Raw genomic sequence first — 22,948 nt, forward strand, 5'->3', positions numbered from 1 at the left:
TCTTCAGAAATTGTTCTAATATGCTGATTTATTCAAGAAACATTTATTATTGTTATCCATGTTGAAAACAGTTGTACTGTCTAATATGTTTGAGGAAATACTTTTGTCAGGATCCTTTTTCTTTCAGGATTTATTTGCATTAATTAAATGTATTTATTAAACTTAAAGCATTTATTAAATAGAAATCTTTTGTAACATTAAAAATGTCTTCACATTCAATCAATTTAATGCATCCTTGATAAATAAAAGTATTAATTTATCTCTTTTTTTAATTTTTATATCTTACCATAATTGTTCACAAGGTTTCATCGTTTCCAAAAAATGTTCAACATTGATAATGAGAAATGTTTCTTGAGCAGCAAATCAGCATATCAGACTGATTTCTGAAGGATCATGTGACACTGAAGATGCTGAAAATTCAGCTTTCATCACAGGAATAAATTACACTTTTAAATGTATTAAAATACTTCATAATATTACTGTATTTTTGATCACATGCAGCCTTGTTGAGTCTTCTTTCTAAAAAAAAAAAAAAAATCAAACTTTTGACAGGTACCATAAATAAATATATCTAAAAATGATTGTTACTTCTTGATAGCAAAATTAATAATATGGATGTTAAAAAGTGCAAAATGCTTTCACAATCTTTTGGTCATTTTAATTTCTTATTTTGGTGACATTAGCGGCAAATACCCAGTGCTTCTGAACAAACTTCAACAAAACAAGTATCAACTTGTGTGTTGGCAAAAATAATAATAATAATAATAATAATTTGTGTAAGCTACCCTGTTAAAGCGTATAAGCTAGCATGAGATATGATGTTCATTCTGGGATGTTGGGATATTTTACGGAATGTTGTGCAGAAAAGCCTCCTGCCTAATAACATTTGACAGCATGTTTCCGTTGTTAATGGCAAAGCAATGGAAAGTGCTTTGAGTGCAACTCAACGAGATCATTTAGAAGAAAAGAAAAAAAACAACTGGGGAGAATTAAAACAAAACTTAGGAAAGTAAACCTCCTTAAACTTGAGCTCTATTTGCACTTAATGTGCACATTCTCTTCAGAGATAATGTAGAAAAACAAGACATTATTGTCCTTCACGTTTTTTACAAAGCTGCTAAAGATGTCAGTTGCCATGGTTCAGATCTTTCGAAAAGAACAAGGATTATTTCTTCTCCAGTGATTCAGATGTTTCTGTAATGATGTACATTAGCAGGTTAAAAAAAAAAACACACAGACACTTCTCCATACTGACTTCTCTATTTTCCCATCAGCCCTTATCTCTTTCTAATTCAAAGGAGTGTTTCTCTCATGCAAGTTCTCCTCTCTTGACTCATCAACTTGATTAGATTTCAATTACGCCACCCTCACTCCCTTTTCAGGACAGACCAAAAGCTAGCATGAGGAAACCCTGCTGAGTCCAGTATTGACATAGAGATAGAGAGAGAGCTGAATGTAAAGGAAAGAAGCATTATTTATTCATGATGACTCTATAATGATTCCTATTACCCAATAGATTGCCTGCTTTTAATGCTTTTAATGGCCACTCTCGTTTGCCCCATCTATATTTCTCCTCCATCATTTTTATTCACTCCAGCAAAACGTCAATGCGGAAATAGCAGACACTGTTATAGCTTGAGAGTGAAGTCATATGAGCATGAGATACTGGCTATAAACAGCCACTACAACAGAAAGTGAGATGTACAGTTGTACAGTAAAATGTACAGTAAATCTGACGTTGGATGTGGCCCTGATAGCAAAACAGAACATATAGAAGATGGTTAAACATATCCTACCTTGTCCCAAACACCACCCTCAGCCCTCCTCCTCCTCCTCAAAGTCTACGCATGGACTGCTGGGTAATAATCCAATGTTAAGTCCTCCTATTTTACCTGTTCCTTCTTTTTTTTCCGGTTTGGTGAGGAATATTCTGCATCTGTGAGTTATAGAGGGGGAAAACAATTTAGACATCCTACTTCTGAAGGCCTACAGTAAGGTCAATGTACTAACAAGACTCTTACAAATTTTGACAGATGTATTCTTTACATTAACTTTATGTCTTTGATTTTACATGGGTATTGCTCAGCAAGGTAAGAAAATTGTACTGGCCAATCAGAGGCCAGGACTGAAATGATCCATTTTATAAACATTTATTTTAAAGCTGCATTCATATTAAAACACCATAAAACCCAATTAATCAATCAGTCAATCAATCCATCCATCTATTTATCCATCCATCAATCAATTCACCAATCCATCCATCAATTCACAAATCCATCCATCCATCAATTCACAAATCCATCCATCCATCAATTCACAAATCCATCCATCCATCAATTCACAAATCCATCCATCCATCAATTCACAAATCCATCCATCCATCCATCAATTCACAAATCCATCCATCCATCAATTCACAAATCCATCCATCCATCAATTCACCAATCCATCCATCCATCCATCCAATCCATCCATTCACCAATCCATCCATCCATCCATCCATTCATTCATTCATTCATTCATTCATTCATTCATCCATCCATTCATTCATTCATTCATTCATCCATTTTATCAACTGATATTTAAAACTCCTTTGGGACTTGGAACTCCTCCAAACTCAAATTGACTGAATCATTATCAGTTACCTTTAATTAATGTTTTTAAAAGCCTGACTCATCCACATTGTTCAAATCAGTTGTGCACTCTTCTTCTGGCCTTTTCTGAAGACATGAAACATAAATCAGAATTGTGACATTTATGCCCAAATACAATTATATTACTATAAACACTTCCAAATAAATAAATAACTGCAGTAATATAATCAATGCCGCTCTCTATTAAAATGACAAAGAAGAAATGCATCACAGCAGTTTCAAAACATTGATATTTTTCAGCATTATTTATAACTTTAAACTGTTGCTCTGTGAACAACTTTAATCCATCATGCAGAAAGAACTACAATGTGAGGCTATAAAAAGTGAGAAAAAACAAACACACATATGGGAACATCAAACCATAAAGAGTTAAACAAGGCCTTGCCAATCCAAGCAAGTATTTCCTTTCATTACGAAGTCAATACTTAAAAAATAATCATTTTGAAATCTACAGAAAAACTTTTTGTTTTTCAGAAAGCCAGCACTTCAGGCCGTTAGTGGACAATAGATAAAAACATCCACTTTTATCTGTGAGATGAACCCTTCTAAGGGCCCCGCATACGATAAAGCTAATTTACCTCCATGACATCAGCCAGTAAAGACATTTCAGGGCCAATTACTTGATTGTTTCTGACAACTGTTCACCAATATGCTCTGGTGATTTATGGAGTGCTCTTCTTTAAACAAACCAAAAAATGGCTAAAACAGATCACAGACCTTTTGGATCGTCCACAACCTTCAATTGACGCAATTAGACACAACAATGCAGGAAGGAAAACCTGTGCACATTCTCATATCGCCATTGGAAACTGGGTCAAGTATTGTAGTGGCTCACATATCAGCTACTTTGATTGTATAAATGGCTTAGTAATCTGAGAGCGGTTTCTGGTCAAGCCATGATTTGTTTTGGAATAATGTCTTGGACGTGCCTATTATATGAATGTCAGTGGGGTTGAAGCATCCAATTGCGCATCAGTAGCATGACCTACTGTAAACCATCCATCTTACCTTCTGCCTGAAATAGGAATCATGAGCTTTATTTTGTTTGCAGTGGACATTTTGTCTAAGTGCAACATCAACTTTTTCAGGACAGCACGATGTAGCATGAAAAGGCGGATCTGGTCATGAAATCAATATGAACCCATTCAGATCCGTTCACTGACCCCTCGTCAGCACCGATCCCGTATCTCTTTCATTATCATGTCTGGCTGTGGCATGTCAACCTTTCTTAAGCCTCCAGTAGACGATTGATAATGGATGAAGCCACGGACTGACTGTGCCGCCACTAACACAACGCAATATAATCTTCCACTGCTGCTGCCTGACGCAAAAAGGGTTTAGTGTTTGTAAGAAAAGGGAGTAAAAGTAATATTACTGTGCATAATTTCTTAGCATCACTAAATTGAATGGCAAAAATTAATGACTGTTTTCAAAAGATCAACACTCCTCTGCTATTAGTTGCGTAAAGAGATTAATTTCCCCATCTCATCACTTAAAAAAAAAAAAAAAAAAACATGTTATATAAGTGCTCTACTCCTAATAAAAGCCACTGTATGACTATAGAAGATTTGGAACGTCATATTGTCATATTAACCACTTGTATGGTGCATTTAGTCACGACAATCTCTGACTGCAAGGCAAGAGCAACGTGTACATATACGACACAAATTTAGAACACAAGGTAAATAACAACAGAATTTGCATTTTGGCATGAACTCTCTCTTTAAATAAAGTAAGTAAATAGAAAACTTATTTGAAAATGTAACCCAAGTATGGCTGAAACTAATAAACTGGAACACTGGAAAAAAAATCTTATTCTTAATGTGCATGTTTGTCTTGTTTTCCATAAAAAAATACCCAAAAATTCTTCTAATAAAATTCATTTGAGAAACAGTGTTGTTATTGCTCACTTAAACTGCAAATTAAACATTTTAATATAATAAGTTACAATATTACAAAAAAAACACGAAAAATAAAATGAAAACTGAAAATATTAAAATAAAAGGAAATTCTAAATATTAACAAATGCTATATAAATAATACTAAAATATCATTGTTGAGAAGCAACTTTGCTTAAGACATTAAGTGTTTCATAGACTGCACCTTGAATATAATAGTATAGTCTTATTGCACTGGCAAGTTTTTCCACTTGTTTTTAACTTGTTTATATGCAAAACAAGTGAAAATATCTGCAAGTGCAGTATTAAAGATACATTCTCTGAAAACAAGTCTTGACACCTTATGCATCTTGTTACAGGCTTTTTTTAAAACTTCGTTTCCTAACTATCAAAAATGATTAAAAAGCTATTTTTGCAATGCAAGTGATATTGTTTAAATATAGTCAGCCACCACACAGTATTGCTCTGCGACCTGAACAATAATAATAAAAAAAAAAAAACAGTTTGGTTTAGAGGTAAACAGAGGCTGGTTGCTCTGGCCAGGCAGTACTACATTTAAACGAGGAGTTCTGGGCATCGAACCGACTCTTAATGGAGAATTTAATGGACTGTCACCATCAATAGAAGCTCTGCTCCAGTGCATCACGGGACACGGTTTTACAAGAGCCCAGAGTGGCTAATGAATTGGACAGGGTGAACAGCCCATATGGAGAGGAGAATTGAAGAGGGCACTTCTGTGAGGTAAAATTGACCATCGAGTTGAATTAGTCATCCCCGTGCGGACTCCAAAACAGTTGTCATTACGTTATAAATGTTGTCGTTCACGGTTAAGCCGCGGGGCCTCTGAGGTCCGAATTTAACCCGGGTGAAAGTCCCATCTGAACGTGTATACGGTTCCAACGAGCAGGCTCAAGTGACGGATCGATACCCCAAACAAACAGATAATCTCTGGCCACTTCAGAGATGACGAGCCAAGAGCTGAAATTCCATCCAGCGATGAGGCCCTCCTTCCTTCAGAGAGGACTGTCAAGACTTGCAGTCGACAGTCACAAAACAGAGGATTAGGAGATGCTGCAAAGACTGACACCTCCAGAGCTGCTGATGGAGCGTGTGGGTTTGGGCTTCGGAGATTAAGCTGAATCAGATTGTCGGTATTCATTTTGGACGCAGCCTTTTGTTTCAACAGCCCGTTTCAAACCGACAAGCTGCGGTTCTAAAATCCACACACAAAACGCCATCTGGATCATGGAGGAATCAGAAAAACTTTTGTTTTTTCCCCAAAAAACATTTTCACAAATGTGGTCTGTTGCATTTTAACTGAAGATGCTGTGCGAGACATCTTTTATTAGGTTTTATAAACATTATTTTAAAGCTGTATTCAAAGCAGGGTTTTAAAACAGTTCATACCACTTTGATCTTTCCAAATATTTATTTATATTGGTAACACTAATAAGGTCCCATTAGTTAACGCAAGTTATAACATGCTACTAACGCAACTCAACATGTCTTGGGTGTTCGTTACCTGGGAAAAAAACTCAAGACTACAATGGAGATGTTTCAGGGAGTTCAAAAACAGTGCACAAAATCTGACATTTTGAAAAAAAAAAAGTTGGCGCAGTAATGCGGAAAGAGTAATTTACAATGCTGGAATGCGGCTCGACCAATCAGAATCAAGGACCGGAACAATCAGTTTTATAAATTAAATTTAGAGCAGCAAAATCATGATGTCATGAACAATTCAGCCTGCCTAAAAGCGATTCCATTTCCTGACGTTGAAAATAGTTGTTCCCTGGGGTCCTAGAAGGACTCAACGTGCAGACAAATTGTTCATGTCAATTAATACCAAAATGGACAATGACAGGGATGAGAGGAGTGACTGCGAAGATCTGGGATACAGGAGACTCATTATTAAAACAAAACAAAAAACAACATTTTTCATGCATCCACCAAATTAAGATTTAATGAATCAATATCAATCTATCTTCTCAATGAATATTTACATACTGGGAGGGAGGATAAATTGTCATGAAAATCAAAATTATTATTTTATTTTTTTTATTCACGACCCAGACAGATTTACCCTTATGGTTGGAAGTCAAGTAGGAAAATCCCACAAATGACTTTGAATGAAAAGTAGCATAAGATAAGAAGCTTTTACTTTATTGGTTTTTATGCACAACAAAAGGGTTTCAGTCATTATCTCTATCTGTGACTATAAAGAGTGTCTTCATATCAAAATTCGAGGAAGGAAAAGAAAAAGCTCCCCGCTATCTCTTCTGGACTGACGTATAGGATCAGTTGGCACAAAAATGGAGCCATTTCTTGTCCTTTCTCGATTTAGACTCAGAGAACCTACAGTTTCGACCTACAGTACCTTGATTCATCCGGCCTCAGTTAAGAGGATTTTCCTTTTCCTGTGTCCTATCACTCTGCTGCAATGACACGGTATGAGTCCCATGATCCGGCAGACATTCTTACACACTGACGTTCAGATGAGAAGAGTCATTGCATCCTTTTCCAGTGTTTTACACCACACCTGCTAGGGCACAAAGACAAAGAGGGAGACCACAACCAACAAAATCACTTGGTATGGCAATACCTGAAATTTGCACTGTGGTATGGCAATACCTGCATATTTTGGTATTGTGACAAACTTAAAGGTGCAGTAAGCGATTTCTGAGAAACACTATTGATTTTCAATCCTCTGGACGTCATGGGTGGGGTTTGACATAATTGGGATTAGGGATAGGGTTAGGGTATGGCTGGACCTTTAAGCCCCACCCATTACGTCCACAGAATCCACATGAGTTGGATGTCAAGCTCCACCCATTGGCTCTGAAGTGAGCAGTCTCTTGTTTTTTTTTTAAATCAATCCAAACAAACACATCCCTCTCTTTATTGCTCCGCCCCCAAAATGCACGAACAGTGCAATGCAAGAGTGGATGTCTCGTCATCCTAGCTGAAGCAAAGCAAAACAATGCTTTGCGAAAAAATAAAGCAAAGATGACCAAAAAAGGTTAAAAAACAACAACAACAACAACAACAACATACAGTACACAAGAGTATATACAAGCAAGAGTTGGTTGTTGGTCATCAGCAGAACACCAGCTCCAGACAACCAATGACAGTCTTAACCTGTCCCGTTACTATAGCTAACATTACAACAACAGCATATCTTGGTTCTGTGAAACAAAGCAAAACCAATGTTACTGAAACAATGCAACCTCTGCGTCCCTTTTTAGGCCTTCTCTTTTGTAATGTCTCTTAACCATCTCTCTTTCTAGTCTTTCTTAAAATCTCCCTCTTGCTCCTCCCCCATCACGAGTGGACACTGATTGGCTAAGTGTGTTATGATGCTTGGTCCAATCCACTTTCAGAAATCGCTTACTGCACCTTTCTCAATCTCAAAATATGTGAGAACCAATGGGCTAATGCATGGCTTCAGAAGACTTGAAATATAGTGCACAACTCTTTGGACTCTTTTTGCTATTCTTCTAGGGTGCCTTTTGTCATTTTGGGAGCCTGACAGACTCTGCCCTCCTCATTCACTTCCATTATATGGAAAAGAGTATCATAACATCCTCTCTAACATCTCCTTTTGTGTTGCACAAAAAAAAAAAAAAAAAACGTAGGATTTTAAAAAGCAGATTTATAACAACATGAGGGTGAGTAAATCTTTTTTTTTTTTAGATGAACTATTCCTTCAACTTCCTGTTCTCCAAAACATCACATGAGGATTTTTTCAGTCCTCACTGTCTCATTAAAAAATGATGCTGGCGTAATTATGAACCTCAGGCAAACATGTTTAGAACGACCCAGAGAGGGAAATGAACTACAGTAGATAATGAACGTCTGGATGGGAGCTGATCTCAGATCATCCGGGAAAAGAGTAACATGCGTTGTGCCGTTTAATACTTTAATGGGAGCGCAGAGATGAGATGCAGACATGGTCCTCCCATACAGATGTCCCATGTTACTTTGTAAAGCTGAGAGGAGGAGCTATTTATAGACAGCAGCAAAAAGAAATCAAGAAACTAGTAAATTTTTAACTAGTGACTCAAGACTCCAATCTCTCAGGCCTCTCTCACCTTTCCTTCCCTCTGCTCTTCCTCTCTCATCTCTGTTATGTCTGTCCAAAGGAAACTGGAGACACTTTGAATCAGACATGTTTTAAAATAGCATCAACGTTACATCACATCCACAATGGTGACATCACTTCCTGAAGTTCAGGGAAGTGTACGAAACATGTAAACAAGTTTAAATGGTTAGCTCACAGTTCAGAGATCTGTCATTATTCACTCACCTTCATATCATGTATGCTGTTAATTTTTCACTCGAACACAAAAGATTTGGGCTACTGTATAGACAAGATAATCGTTATATAACATTTTACATACAATTAAAAAAATTATAATAATCTCACGACCCCAAACTTTTGAACAGCAGTGTATAAACATATTTGCACAGAAAACATAACATGCCTGTTTGGAATTACATGAATTTTAAATTAGGCTGAACTGTGGCTTTAAGGAAATCAAGCCCTGTACATGATCAGTATTAGGTGAAGGATATTAAGTCACAACTTACATTACAGTCTTCATGTTACAGTGTATTTACATAAGCAGTTACTCAATAATTCTAATTAACTACAAGTGCTTACTTAATGTGTAAGGAAGACCGAGGCTAGTCACACTTCCAGTGAATATTCCAGTCAGTTTCTATACCTTAAAGTCTTGGCTACACAACTTCCACTGTCATTATCCTGGAAAAAAGATACAGTTCATTAAACACACATTGACATCTTGTGACAACATGCCCCTATGGCATGAATAAATGGATTCCAAATATATTGATTTATCCACATAAATGCAATGGCAAGCCAGAAATTAAAATACCAAAAAGTATAACATTATATAATGCACAATGAAGGATGACCATCATGAGGAAGAGGTCATAAACACGTACAAATGTTCAATCAAGTGACATTTTCTCACATATGGATGTCCTGGTGTGACACATTCTCCACCAACAGCTTGTGACAGATCTGTCCACACATTTCAGCATAACGCACGCACCAGCACATCTTAGCTGGCACAGATTTTGCGCATTCAGTGTGAAAGTCGTTCTACTCCGATATCACGTTTAACATTTCTCATCCGTTGACAAGAAATAATTGAGTTATATTTCGTTGTGATAGGCTGAGGACAAGCGAATGATTGCCTCCATTTTTCTTTATCAGTCCATTGTCTGTTTGTGTTGTATAACACATCTGCTCATGGCCAACAAGTGCTGAAGGCATCAGACAAGACCTTTGATCAGTGCCTGATAGGTCAAAGGGATAGTTCACCCAAAAACCAAAATTCTGTCATCATTTACTCATCCTCAAATTATTTTAAACCTGTATTAATTTCTTTCTTGTGCTGAACAAAAGATATTTCTTAAGAATGTGGGTAACCAAACAGTTGCTGATCCCCATTGACTCCCAGTCTTTTTTATATATATACTGTGCAAAAGTCTTAGGCATGTTTTTTCTGTTTCTTCATATCACAGACGGACTTGATGATGGTGAGATCAGATCATACTGGCTGTTGTCAGACTCCTTGTGCATACACAAATCTCACTGGATTATTACAATTGACGGCAAAAAGAATGTTTGGAAATGTAAACTGATATTTCCTAATGACACACTACAGCAAAAGATATAAATAACTTACTTAAAACCTTTTTTTTGGGGGTGGGGGGGTGGGGGGGGGGATGGGATATTAACATCGACTACTGTGGAAGTCGATGGGGACCAGCAACTACTATGTTTGAACAGATTTTCAATTTAATCATTTAACATTTTAGGCCCTATCATACACCCGGCGTCTTTTTTGCTAGTTTCAGCCTGACGCAGTTTTCATTTTCACGTCCTGCGCCACATTGTTTAAATAGCAAATGCATTTGCGTCCATCTGTGCGCCCATGGGCGTGCTGGTCTGAAAACGAGGTGTGTTCAGGTGCATTGTTGGCGCATTTTGTTATTTAAACGCATACGCACACGCATACACTCTGCTTATTACACACACACACACACACGCAACAGCAAACAAACATGGCAAATATTAAAAATAAAAGGATTACAATGCAAAAGATTATTATTGTGTACATAAAGATACGGTGTAATCCGGCTTGTCCCGTAGATGGTCTGCTCACGCGCTTTCCTCACGCACGAGCAGATCCATTTCCTCCGCCATGTAAATAGTGAATCCGCCATGGCACGAGTGCAACTGACTTTAAACAGCAATTAGAAAATGACACTCTGATTGGTTTATTGCACGTTATGCCCAAAACACACCCATTACTCATTAAGAGAATAGGGACAACCCTTTTAGTCCACGTGCGCCGACCATTTTTCCCGTCGGTTGCATTCATTTTCAGTGTGGCTGTGTCAGCCTGGATCTTTTAGTTAATCCCATGACAATTGTTAATGTGTAGTCCTAATGAAAATGGATTAAGCCAACTTTTTAACAAGTTTAAATTTAATGCACACATAATAAGCAGTCAAAATTGTGTTGCACTGACCCATTGTAAAAATGCATTTTCTGTGACTATATTCACAATACTGACCAATCAGCATTTCAGTTTTATTTTTACATAATGTGTACTCTGTCAAAGCGGTAATCAATGTAGCTAATATGCTGAAATTTACTTCTGACAGCAGAAATCTAAAAATAATCTCTCGGCCATGAAATATTAACCCTCGAGTGGCCACATGGGCAGTGGAAAAGCACAGCATGTGTGAGGACGAGACAGTCGGGGACATTTGAGCTTATGCAGCACAATCCATCCCCTCATGAAAGAAGCACATCACTCCTGTACGACACGAGGGGAATCGCATACGCTGCAGGCCATTTTATTCATTCTCTGAGTTTCCTTTATGGAAACTGTCTCCAATTGCCCAGAACTACAGTACAGTTCTCTGATGCTGTTTATCATCAAATATGGATGAAAAGACTTTTGTGAAGCTCATGTTGGCCAGAAAGTCGTTCCATATGTCAGTCTGCTCTTTTTAAGGCAGGTACAGTACACGGTCACAGGTTATTTTAAAGGGCTATATCATGTATATCAACATTTACAAAACAGAGTCCATTCACAAGATACAAAAACTACCCAGGAAAACGAGAGTGTGAACTTAAAGTTAATTTATCAACATAAGCCTAAAATATAGAGTAGCAAAAACAACCAGATTAATATGAAATCAAAATTGACCATATTTCATTTTTTTATATTCTTGTTCACGTTCTTGTCCCTAATAAAAAAAATATATATATATATAATGTATATAAATAATGCATATATATTATGAGTGTATATATACAAAATAGTCTTTTATCTATCTATCTATCTATCTATCTATCTATCTATCTATCTATCTATCTATCTATCTATCTATCTATCTATCTATCTATCTATCTATCTATCTATCTATCTATCTATCTATCTATCTATATCTATATCTATATAGATGAAAAGACTGACATTATAAGTGGCCATCAGGGAAAAAAATAAAAATGCTACAAATGTGTAAACATTCTTGGCAAGAGTATAAAGAGCATATCATAAAACAAATATCAAGAATTACTCACGAGCTTTCAATAACTGAAGCAGCAGAGAAGGACTGGGCTGAAATGAGAAATGAGATGTAGTTAGTTGATCATACATTGAAGGCCGCTATCTAAATCTTACACAGAGACTGTGTCTGCAGCAGTGTAATTATGAAAGTTTAACACCGGGCACCTCTTCATGCCGCCTTTAATTAAAAACAGATTTCAAAGGTTGTTGGAGTGTCAGTTCAATTAGCCTTAACATCTGAATTTGTCGATTTCTTTCACCAGCTGAACTGAAACTTGAGTTCACCTTAAGACACTTTCATTCCCAGTGGTGAAAAAAAGGAAAGAAAGAAAAAAAAAAACATACAAAAAAAAAAGAACGTGGGAGCTTATCTTTATAAAAGTCAATTTTTCATTAACAGAACACACTCATTACGCTTACTTTATATTCACAACTATGTCTTTTAGGCAAAGTAATTTAATGAGTCCACTAAGTGTCTTTTGACCATTGGGGAAAACAGATGCGTTAGTCCTATAACAGCGTGAAAACACCAGCAAACACAATGATCATTTGCTGGACGGATACTCTAATAAAGGATGTTGTGTTTTATTAACAAAACAAAATGGACCACGGCACTTTCCACAAAAAGGGCACAAAATAGTGCCTGAATCTCTTAAAAATATATATTTTTCAAACAATGGTTAATGAAAGGAGGTGCTTAATCTGAGCAAATGGTAAGAACACCGGCATAACAGGTCCACAGCGTTTCACAATATTTACGCAACTCATTTAACTAGCCCCTTTGTGGTGCTCATATTCAATATTTCATACACCTCACCTCGTGTTAATCTTTAATGGTCTGTCCTTCTTCAGTCAGAGCACTTTTTTTTCTTTGTGTATCTGTCAAGGATATCAAAACATCCCAGTGCAGGGTCACAATCCAGGGTCACATCATAAGGGTTTTAAATACATCAGAGCAATTCAACACCTAGAACCTTTCCAGAGGACGGAGGCAATGAGATCTGTTTGCTTTCTAACTATGGAAATGTGCTGGCAAAATATTTTGGGAACACTGAAGAACAGTACAAGTCTTTCTGGACCTATTGAATGCTCTGATCAATATCCTCAAACGCAAATATAGAAACAAAAACTTGAGAGTGAAGCAAAAAGATTTCTGACAGCTTCATTTCAAATTTGTCCTTTTCAATTTGAATGCTTGAAACAGCTCAACTCTGGGTTTACAACTTTATTAACTATTAACCCAGGCTTAAAAACATAATTTTTTAAGCCAGGGTTAAGCAATGCTTTACACTTTTGAAAGGCCTCTAGCATGGCATACCCAGGGTAGTGAATGCTAAATGTATAACATGTGAATAACTAATTAAGGTAAAGTATACAAACAGCGTGAAACCTAACCTAATTGTGTAAATATTTCAAACTTAAAATATTTAAATGATTCTTAATTATAACAGTGGCCTAGAAAACGCAACATATTTACGCATATGGTGATATGTTGAAATTACATTACAAAACTTACCTCAAACCAACATTTTCCAAAGAACATCAACTCAAGTCAGCATGCAGTAACGTCTCCTGACCACATGGGTGTTCCAGAGCTGATGGGGGCAGCAGAGTGGCTCATGCATCGGGTTTTTTTAGGAAGACAGTAAACAAAACATGTAGGAGTGAACAGGCCTGTCATAATACCCACATTTGCAGTCTTTGATCTCGAATCGCTTGTCTACTTACATGATGTATTTCCGGTATTTGGCCAAAGCATTCAAGTACACGAGTTTCTAAACATGATGAATGATGGGATATGCTTAGTGTCAAATACCACTCTGAAACCACATTAGAGATTTTAGTGGATTTAGGATTTAGTGTGCGTTAAGGTTGCTAAGCTTTGGCATTTTTCTTGTGAAGTCTTGAGAACTTACTTCCTGTCACGTGCACATGATCTAAACAGGCCAAGACTGCAAATGTGGGTGTTGGGACAGACCCAATCTTTAAAAGATCATGTCAGTTACCAAAATCAACCCATGACACTGAAAACATGAAATGGCATTCTCAAACCATTTTAGTTCCATAACTAAATGGGTGCCTCAGGGCTCAGTGCTTGGACCATTTCTCTTCTCCATCTACATGTCATCACTAGGATCTGTTATTCAGAAACATGATTTTTCCTATCACTGCTCTGCTGATGACACACAACTCTACCTCTCACTCTGCTCACATCTCGGCTTGTCTGACAGACATTTCTTGCTGGATGAAGGACCATCACCTTCAACTCAACCAAGACAGAACCGCTTGTGGTCTCAACCAACCCAACACTTCATCACAACTTCTCCATTCAGCTAGGTTCGTTAACCATAACTCCATCCAGGATAGCCAGGAACCTTGGAGTATTGATTGATGATCAGTTGAACTTCACAGACCACATTGCAAGAACTGCCCAGTCCTGCAGACGTGCCTTATACAACATGAGGAAGATCAAGTCCGTCCTATCGGAGCATGCTAAACAACTCCTTATCCAAGCTCGTTCTATCCAGACTGGACTATTGTGGAGCTCTCTTGTAAAGCCTTCCAGCATGCACTGTCAAACCTTTTCAACAAATCCAGAAAGCTGCAGCAAGAGTGGTCTTTAACGAAGAGCACATTTCACACCTCTCCTCAAATTGCATCAAATTCAAGGGTCGCGGATGTTTGTCTACAGAACAACCACTGGCTCTGAACCCCTATACCTAGACTCCTTACTTCAGACCTATGTGCCCTCCGGAAGCTTGCGTTCTGCAAGTGAATGGTGCCTTGTGGTGCCATCTCAAAGAGGTACAAAAAATGCTGAATCTTTAGCCATTTTCAAGAAACTGCTGTTAACGCATCTTTTCCGTCAACACTTGACCCATTTACACGAAGACTTACTATTCTACATCTATTTATAACAAAAATAAAACCTTGCTACATGTACTGTGCTAGACTAACTGGGACTAGTCACAGCACTTGCATATTGTGGCCCTGAAATTCTTTTGAATATTATCTGGTAAGATCAGGAACACTTTTTAGGAAAGTAAACAGAGGCAATCGTGAATCAAAGCACATGTTGACTTAAAGTAGTGAGTAATCAGTGTTTTGGTGACTGTTGGAAAACCACTTACCAAAGGCATCGAGGGAGCATCATGCATTTCAGAATGGATGTTTTCTCCAACACCCTTAGGAGTAATTCTCCTACTCTTTCAATCAACTGCATTCAATTTCTACAACTCCGACGTCAATACAAGGGTTCATGGCTAAATTACTGCAGCAAAAGACACAAAGGCAGACAGCAGAGTTACAACAGTGATTTCGATATTTCTAAGGCTTCGAAATTAGGGCCAGACGACCCAACATGCTCACAAACAATAACCAGAGGCAAAGACAATTATGTGAAAGGAATGCCAGTCACTTGTAGAGATAAACCAGTCAAAATGTTGAAATACAAGAAGTTGGACCTCACAGGAGAGCTTTAACCATGATGTAGTGTAGTGTCCTGAGACGTAGCGTAGGTATGTTGACTACGAATCGATGCTTTAATCATTTCACTTAAGATGCCGAAGAGCCCCTTGGCTACATTAAATCAGCAACTTGTAAAAATAATTAGTGACCACAAAGCGCATTATTCTACTATTTTTCTGTCATGAATAATTCCCTTCTTTATTAGGTATTGATTGGATATCAGACAGTCCACTAATGCTCAGTTTAGCACCTGTGATTGTCAAACATAAGTGTGAGTTTCAGTGACCTGGAAGACTTCCATCGCTTTTTGTGCCATTAAATAAAAAAAAGCACTTCATAATTGAGTTCATGATTACTGTTTTTGGCACAGGGAGAGGTATACCGTATTTATATTGATTTCGTAAGGGATAATCCAAGGCTAGATGTGCATTAATTGAACTTTAATGCACAACATGGAAGCTAAAGAACTACCTGATGTGAAGAGGTTTATTCAAAATGAACCAGTTTCACAACAGATTCACTGAAGCTCCTGCGCAAATGACGGTATAGCATCTTTTGTTTTGTAGCCACATACAAAATGATATATTAATATGTTTTAGGCCAGTTATTAACATGGTATCTTTAATTGGTGGTTATTAGTCTGAATTGATATGTTCAAATGTAGTTTACTGCTGTCATTGAGATTCTCATTGTTGTTGTTTTTTGCACCAGAAAAATGCTGTTCTGACTGAAATTTAAATATTTTTTTCACACACACACAAAAAAAAAATCTATATATTTTTTAATACATATAAATACACATGAAAAAATTCTGATTTTTTTCTGTATTTTTATAAGGAATATGTTTTATAAGAAATAATGTAAAATACAAATGAAGACTGATTAAAGGTTATTTTGAGATTAAAGTCACATTTTGTGAGATACAGTAAAGTCACTATTATGAGAAAATTATGTAAAAAAAATTTTTTTTACTCTGATGCAGAAACAAGCTTCATAAAATACAGTTTCATGACCGGTAATAAATATTTATGACCAGTAAATTCTCAATTCACTCACCATTGGCAGGTATGGCAATGGTGTGACCCCCACCTCCATAAATGTGAGAATATCATAAACTGAAGTCAAATTTTAAAACCTTTCAAGTCTTCTCAAAAAGATCAAAATGGTCTATTTAATGGGGGACTTTGTTCATTATAAGGATGAAACCCAATGCAGAGCAGTGGAGCCCTTCAGCATAGAGTGTTGTTTAGAGACCACACTCACTGAACAGTAACAAAGACGAAGACGACTGAAGTATTTGAACGGCTCCAATTAAATGCTGCTCAATGATTCATGTCATTTGTTTGCACAGTTCTTACAGGCATCATCGATAGTGCGGTAAACACTGCTTGAGCTCAGAGGAGAGATTAACGAGTGTATTAGACAAATACTGCTTGTGTGTTTAGTCCACTGACCTGGGGAGGAACCAGCCTTTATTATTCCAAACTTGCATGACTTTCTTTTTTTTCTTTTTAATGGTCTTATTTTCATTGTCCATTCAAGGAGTCAATGGGGTCCAATGTTGTTTTGGACCCTGATGATGGTTAATGCATGAATTCTTTAATGCAACAGAAGAAAGAAAGTCATACAGATTTGGAACCACATGAGAGTGAGTAAATGATGACAAAATTTTGAACTATTAAATAAATGTAATGCACTTTTTTTTAATAAGTTAAACATCAAGAAAGAAAAAAACCTTTGTGATGTACGATTTGTGGTTCCTCTAGCTCAACTGGTACAGCATGACACTAACAACGCCAAGGGGTCATTGGTTTGATTCCCAGGAAACACCTGTGCTGATAAAAAAAAAAAAAATACACAATTAAAATCATCTGTCAAATGAATAAAATGTACATTTTGAACCAACTATATGAAGTTTGACACTCAGACACTGTTTTTTTCCCCCCAGCCATTCTTTATTATCACTGCAAGTTATGGAAGTCTGCAACATGACAATGCAATGCATATAAATAAATATTAGCCATAGAGACGTAGTGGGAGAATGGACATCAATAATATAATCTGCTTGCATGTAATTAGTGATGATTAACTGATGATCTTAATTAAAGAAGAGCATGTTTGGCAGATATTAGATTAGAAGTTTAAAAAGGCAAAAACTGAAACAACTCTGAGCTTTAAAGGCAAACATCCTTCATTCTTTTGAGCACAATGGTCCAAGTGAAGTTTGGTATGTCAGTTTCCTCAATGGCAGAAATGAAGAATATCGTTCTTCTACTTCTGCATGGTAAAATGGATGCAATATGGAAAAGCATTCCGTCAGGATTACCTTTAGAAGCCAGAGAGAGGGATTTAACAGGCATTTAACGCACCATGCACAAACGTCACTCATGTGCCAAGAACATGGAAACGAACCGTTGTCGCGATACAGCTTAAAGCAATGCAAAGGCTTGAAATAGAATGGTAATCCTTCATATCTCACAAACCATAAAACATAATTTTGCCAGGTAAATACATACGTATATCTCTAAATTAATGCAGAACCGTTGATGAATAAGGTAGACGCAGAATCCATAATCTCATGTGACTAAAACGTTCAATCTACTATGTGCTGTTGTGCGATCAGAACAAACTAAAATAATAATCTCATAGTTGTTTGGTCAATATTCATTCTATCTAAAATGATGAATGGACCTTAGGTGGGGTAGATGCCATATTTAATTTGACATGAATGAAAATCAGGCTGATATTTGATCAACTCAATAATGAATTTTCATTCTTTTTGTTACATTAATTATGGCATATCCTTATAAGAGCTGTAGTAAGCTGGTTATGTTTGGAAAAATCAGTGCAAGCAGTCACACAGTAAAAATATGAAGTGAGCCTGAAGACTGACAGCAAAATATTAAATTAGCTCCAAATAAAACACTTCCGTGTGTGTCAGAATTTAAAATGTTCACGAAAAGCGGAATGCATAAAAGCGAAATCATGTCGCAACAGGGGCAGAGACACACACGGGCGAAACTGTTGTTACACTAAAACAGGCGGCTAGCGTCTCATGGGAGTCGAGCAGGAGTCAAGTGCGCACTATGAGAAATTGGTCCGTTCCCCAACAGCACCGTCAGTTCTGAGACAGACAGAGAGGTGTCAAATTGAGTCGTTAAGCTGCGGAGAGATTGCTGCTTAACGAGAGTCGCCCAGGGAGCCTCTTTCCTTCACGGGAACGTTTGGAGCCCCACAAAAAAAAAAAAATGCTCAGATAATTATCGCAGCAATTAAGCGCACGCTCTCCATCTCATTCTCGCCGGAAAACTTTCTGGATTTTTGGATATAGTGAACCTTTCAGACAGGAGCAGCATACCATAAGATGTAGACATGATGATATTTGGATTTTCTGGCACAAATAAATACAATTTAGATGAAAAGATCCGTTCTACGCCCCATATGCACACATTCACGCACAAAATAAGTGTCTTTAGAGAAATCAAATATACAAAACAGGCAATACAACAGTGATAACAGTTTGAGGACGCCAACATCGGACACACGCTTTCCTGAACGGGGGAATTAGTGGTAGGTAGAGCGGTCCTGCTTGGACCACCGAGGCCATGCCACTGTCCCGAGCACACAGTTCACGGATATCAAGCGGCCAGGGTTTGCTTGACGGCCACTTGTCCACCAGTTCTTTTCCGTCACAGAGAAACAACATATAAAGTGTTACGTTACATTCAGTAGTATGTAAATCACAGATAGACTTGATCTGTTTCAACCCTCTGTGCTCCTAGTACATCTGAGGAGATTGTTGGAGGACTTTGTAAGAGATAGATGTAGTTTCCTCCTGGTAGCCGTGAAGAGATGAGAGAAGGAGAAAGAGGAGAATCATCGGATGGATAATGTCCAGTTTTAGCCCGTGGCTTTGGAGTTTTCCGCAGGGGTGCCGTCTTTACTCAAACGCACAATCTCCTGAGACAAAACTTCCAGATCCTGCAAAACAAACAGAGTGTTTAAAAGTGATTCTGATAAAGATCACAGTTATAGTATTAAAAATGTGCGGTAGTTGCACACTGTTAATGTTTATTTGCGGCGGCGCCCTCCTGCTAGGCTTTACACATTAGCTTGCACCCAACCCATAATATCCCTCTGAAAATGTGGATTTTAAAAAGAAAAAAACCATGAAGGACCCATTAGGCAGTCAGGCCTGAGTTCAGCTGCAATCTCACATGGTATTACAATATGATTCTCTCACAAACACACTCACGCAACAGCAGAGGCAGCGTTGCATGCACCTTGTGCTCACTCTAAAGCAAAAAAGCCATCAAATATTAAGCGGGCTGTTTGTTTCTGGCATGACGGCCCCAACTGCCAGTAAATATGCATGAGGTAGTTGCTCGCCGGATTAGAGAGAGATGTCGAAAGTCCACAACCGTAGACAGCGGACATTTTGGTCTGTAGTTATGGCTTCTCCATTGATGGCATATTATATATAAAGTACATATGGGAAAAAAAAAGTCCAAATGCAATCAAAAATTAACAGGTGGATTTGGGTAAATAGTTGTGGTGAGAATGTAATATTAAAATAAATTGAATGTTTCAAAAATATATACATTTTCTTTATTAAAATGTATTATTTTGGGGTGAAATGTGACAGACATCATGTGATTCAGCCTTTTATAACTATCAGGGGACATATATTCAAGCTGTTTGTCTTTGAGTTTTAAAGTGGCATCAGTGTCATAAAAACTGAAAATACTCTTTTGGGTTTTGATGGAGTGATGAGCACCATCAGAGACAGAGGGAAAAACAGGAAGTTTGTGACAACAAAACCTGCAAATACACATCTTACACACATATAAGTGCATGTAATCCAAAGGATGAAGATGACTAAAACATAATGAATGATATATAATGAAGTTAAGGCTTTTATCCATGAAGTAGCATACCATTACATTTGGTAATGATAATAATAAAATAAAACAATACCTCTTCCTCAGCTTCAAAAGTGTCTTCCCCATTTTAAAGTTGGAACTATAAGCGTCACATTGGTAATATAACTATAGTACTAAACTTGACCCTTCATATGCTTCTCAAGATGTTTGCAAATCGATTTAGAAAGTTTTCTGCAAAGCAAACCTTCCTGTTTTAGTTATGGACAAGCTTTGCAGAGGGATCATCACTCCATCTTGGTCTTAGTTTGCATCGTTTGTCTCTGCCAAGGTTAAGGAAGGGTGTTTTTGTAACTTACAACTCCCCCTGGGCACCAACACACACACACACACACACACACACGATGTACTCCGCCAAGATCCAGACTGTCTCACATCGGCTCAAACGCCCCCTCAGTAAGGATTTTATTCACATTCACAAAGCAGAGTACCAAGCATCACATATTGGTGCATTCATAAAGAATGTATCAGATGTGAGGTTGCAGGTATGCATATGACGTCTCTGAAAGCAGCTCATCCAATCAAATTTATAATGCATTACTGTTGAGAGTCTTTTGTTTTTAACTCATGACTTATATAACATGAAGCCAGAATTATTTATTTTACATGAATAGTCTTCTGGTTTGCATCCATCCAGTTCTATATAAACAGAGAAGATAATAAAATAAAATAAAGTATTCAAATCACTGGATTATACAAAAAATTGGCATTACCAAATGGTTATGTAATCTAGACATTTTTAGGTTGAATTTACAGCTAAAATAAGCATGTTGTTATATATACACACCACACATGTATGTATTTTAGCAGATTATTTTATCCAAAGCCATGCTGCATTAATGCATTAAAGCTACAGACACATTTTAACGCATTCAAGGTACAGATATATTTTAACTGCTTTTTATTTAGATAATCTATTCCTTTGATTGTGAAGCTGAATTTACAGCAGCATCATTACTCCAGTCTTCAGTCACATCATCCCTCAAAATCATTCTAATATGTTTGAAAACAGATGTTTGTGATGCGGTACATTGAGGACATTTATAATGTTACAAAAGATTTTGATTTCCAATAAATTATGTTCTTTTGAACGTTTTATTAATCAAAGAATCCTGAAAAAAATCTATCACGGTTTCCACAAAAATATTAAGCAGCACAACAGTTTTCAACTGATAATAAAAAGCAGCAAATCAGCTAAAAGATCATGTGACACTGAAGACTGGAGTAATAATGCTGAACATTCAGCTTTGCATCATTGGTATAAATTATAAGCTATAATTTTATAGCTAATTTTTTTTTTTTTTTTTTTATCCAATTAAAACAACAACAACACATGGCTTCACTACAGGAACAAACCTCCCATTAACGATGTGCGGCTCTGGAAATATCAAGAGGGGTGTGAGAGGTTAATTGTCATTAGTCAATCTGTGTGATGGTGTAATCCCATCAAACGCATCACCCTGCAGGCTGCCTGACATGCACTTTCTATTCCTGCTCCTAGAAACATTTCAGCATTAACAACACGCCCACCCTCTGGTTCCTGATGAATAAGACCTCTCAGTGGAGTCTCAAGACCGCATGAGAGGAAGCCACTTACACACACACACAATGATCACACACACTGCCGATCACACTGTCAGAGGGACTGCAGCCACCTTCTTCTCTAGCAAGTGGAAAACTCATGGTGTTCACCTCAATTCAACACGGATCAGCTCTTTACACCCATGTTTCACTTTTTTAATCAATGCTATGCCAAGAAACTTGGCTATTCCTAATAAGACCCACTTGAAATCTGCTCAATTTTTGTTGCAGTTCCCACAGTGATTTGTAGAATTAGTAGAATTCTGCAGAATTAATTTAAACAATATAAAATGTGTACATGGTTCTGTGTTAGAGCCAAATATCCAAATTTGCATTTGCTTTTTATAATAGTAGATTACCAGAATTATAAATACCAAATATAGGTATTAAACTTTAGCCTTCAATTTCAAAAGAAATATATCTATAAAACAAAAATATCAAATAAAAGAATAAAATGTATAAAATAAATCAAATCAAATAATAAAATAAAAGCTGTATTTTAAGTTGTTCGGGTTGACTTAATTGCAGAGGATAAAAAAAATGAAGAGAGAAATTACAATACAGTGCTGGCTTGGAAGCACTGCAATCATGAGGAAAACCAAAAGGAGCAGAATATTGTTCATTTTGTTGTGATGTTCATATTCTGCTGATATCTACTGAGTTTTCTTGAAGGTCTGTGCGCATAGATTTCATGTGGGCCTAATAATAGCCTTTTAAAAGAAGGTTTTATAGCCAACCTAAATTGACCTTGATCATAAAAGTTTGTTTTTCCCATCCCAAAGGGCTGGTCGTCC

General features: G+C 37.1%; 1 protein-coding gene across 2 annotated transcripts in view; it reads right to left on the minus strand.

The window, feature by feature from the left end:
- Positions 1-17,576: 17,576 nt before the first annotated feature.
- gripap1 (GRIP1 associated protein 1) overlaps positions 17,577-22,948 on the minus strand; it is a 55,456-nt gene continuing 50,084 nt past the window's right edge. For both annotated transcript variants that reach the window (XM_084389123.1, XM_084389122.1), the window contains one exon: positions 17,577-19,614. In XM_084389123.1, coding sequence (XP_084245249.1) covers positions 19,534-19,614 — 81 coding nt within the window. In that variant the 3' untranslated portion in view covers positions 17,577-19,533. The remainder of the gene's footprint in view (positions 19,615-22,948) is intronic.

This window comes from Rutilus rutilus (assembly GCF_951802725.1).
Source record: "Rutilus rutilus genome assembly, chromosome: 19".
In the NCBI taxonomy this organism is placed as follows: domain Eukaryota; kingdom Metazoa; phylum Chordata; class Actinopteri; order Cypriniformes; family Leuciscidae; genus Rutilus; species Rutilus rutilus.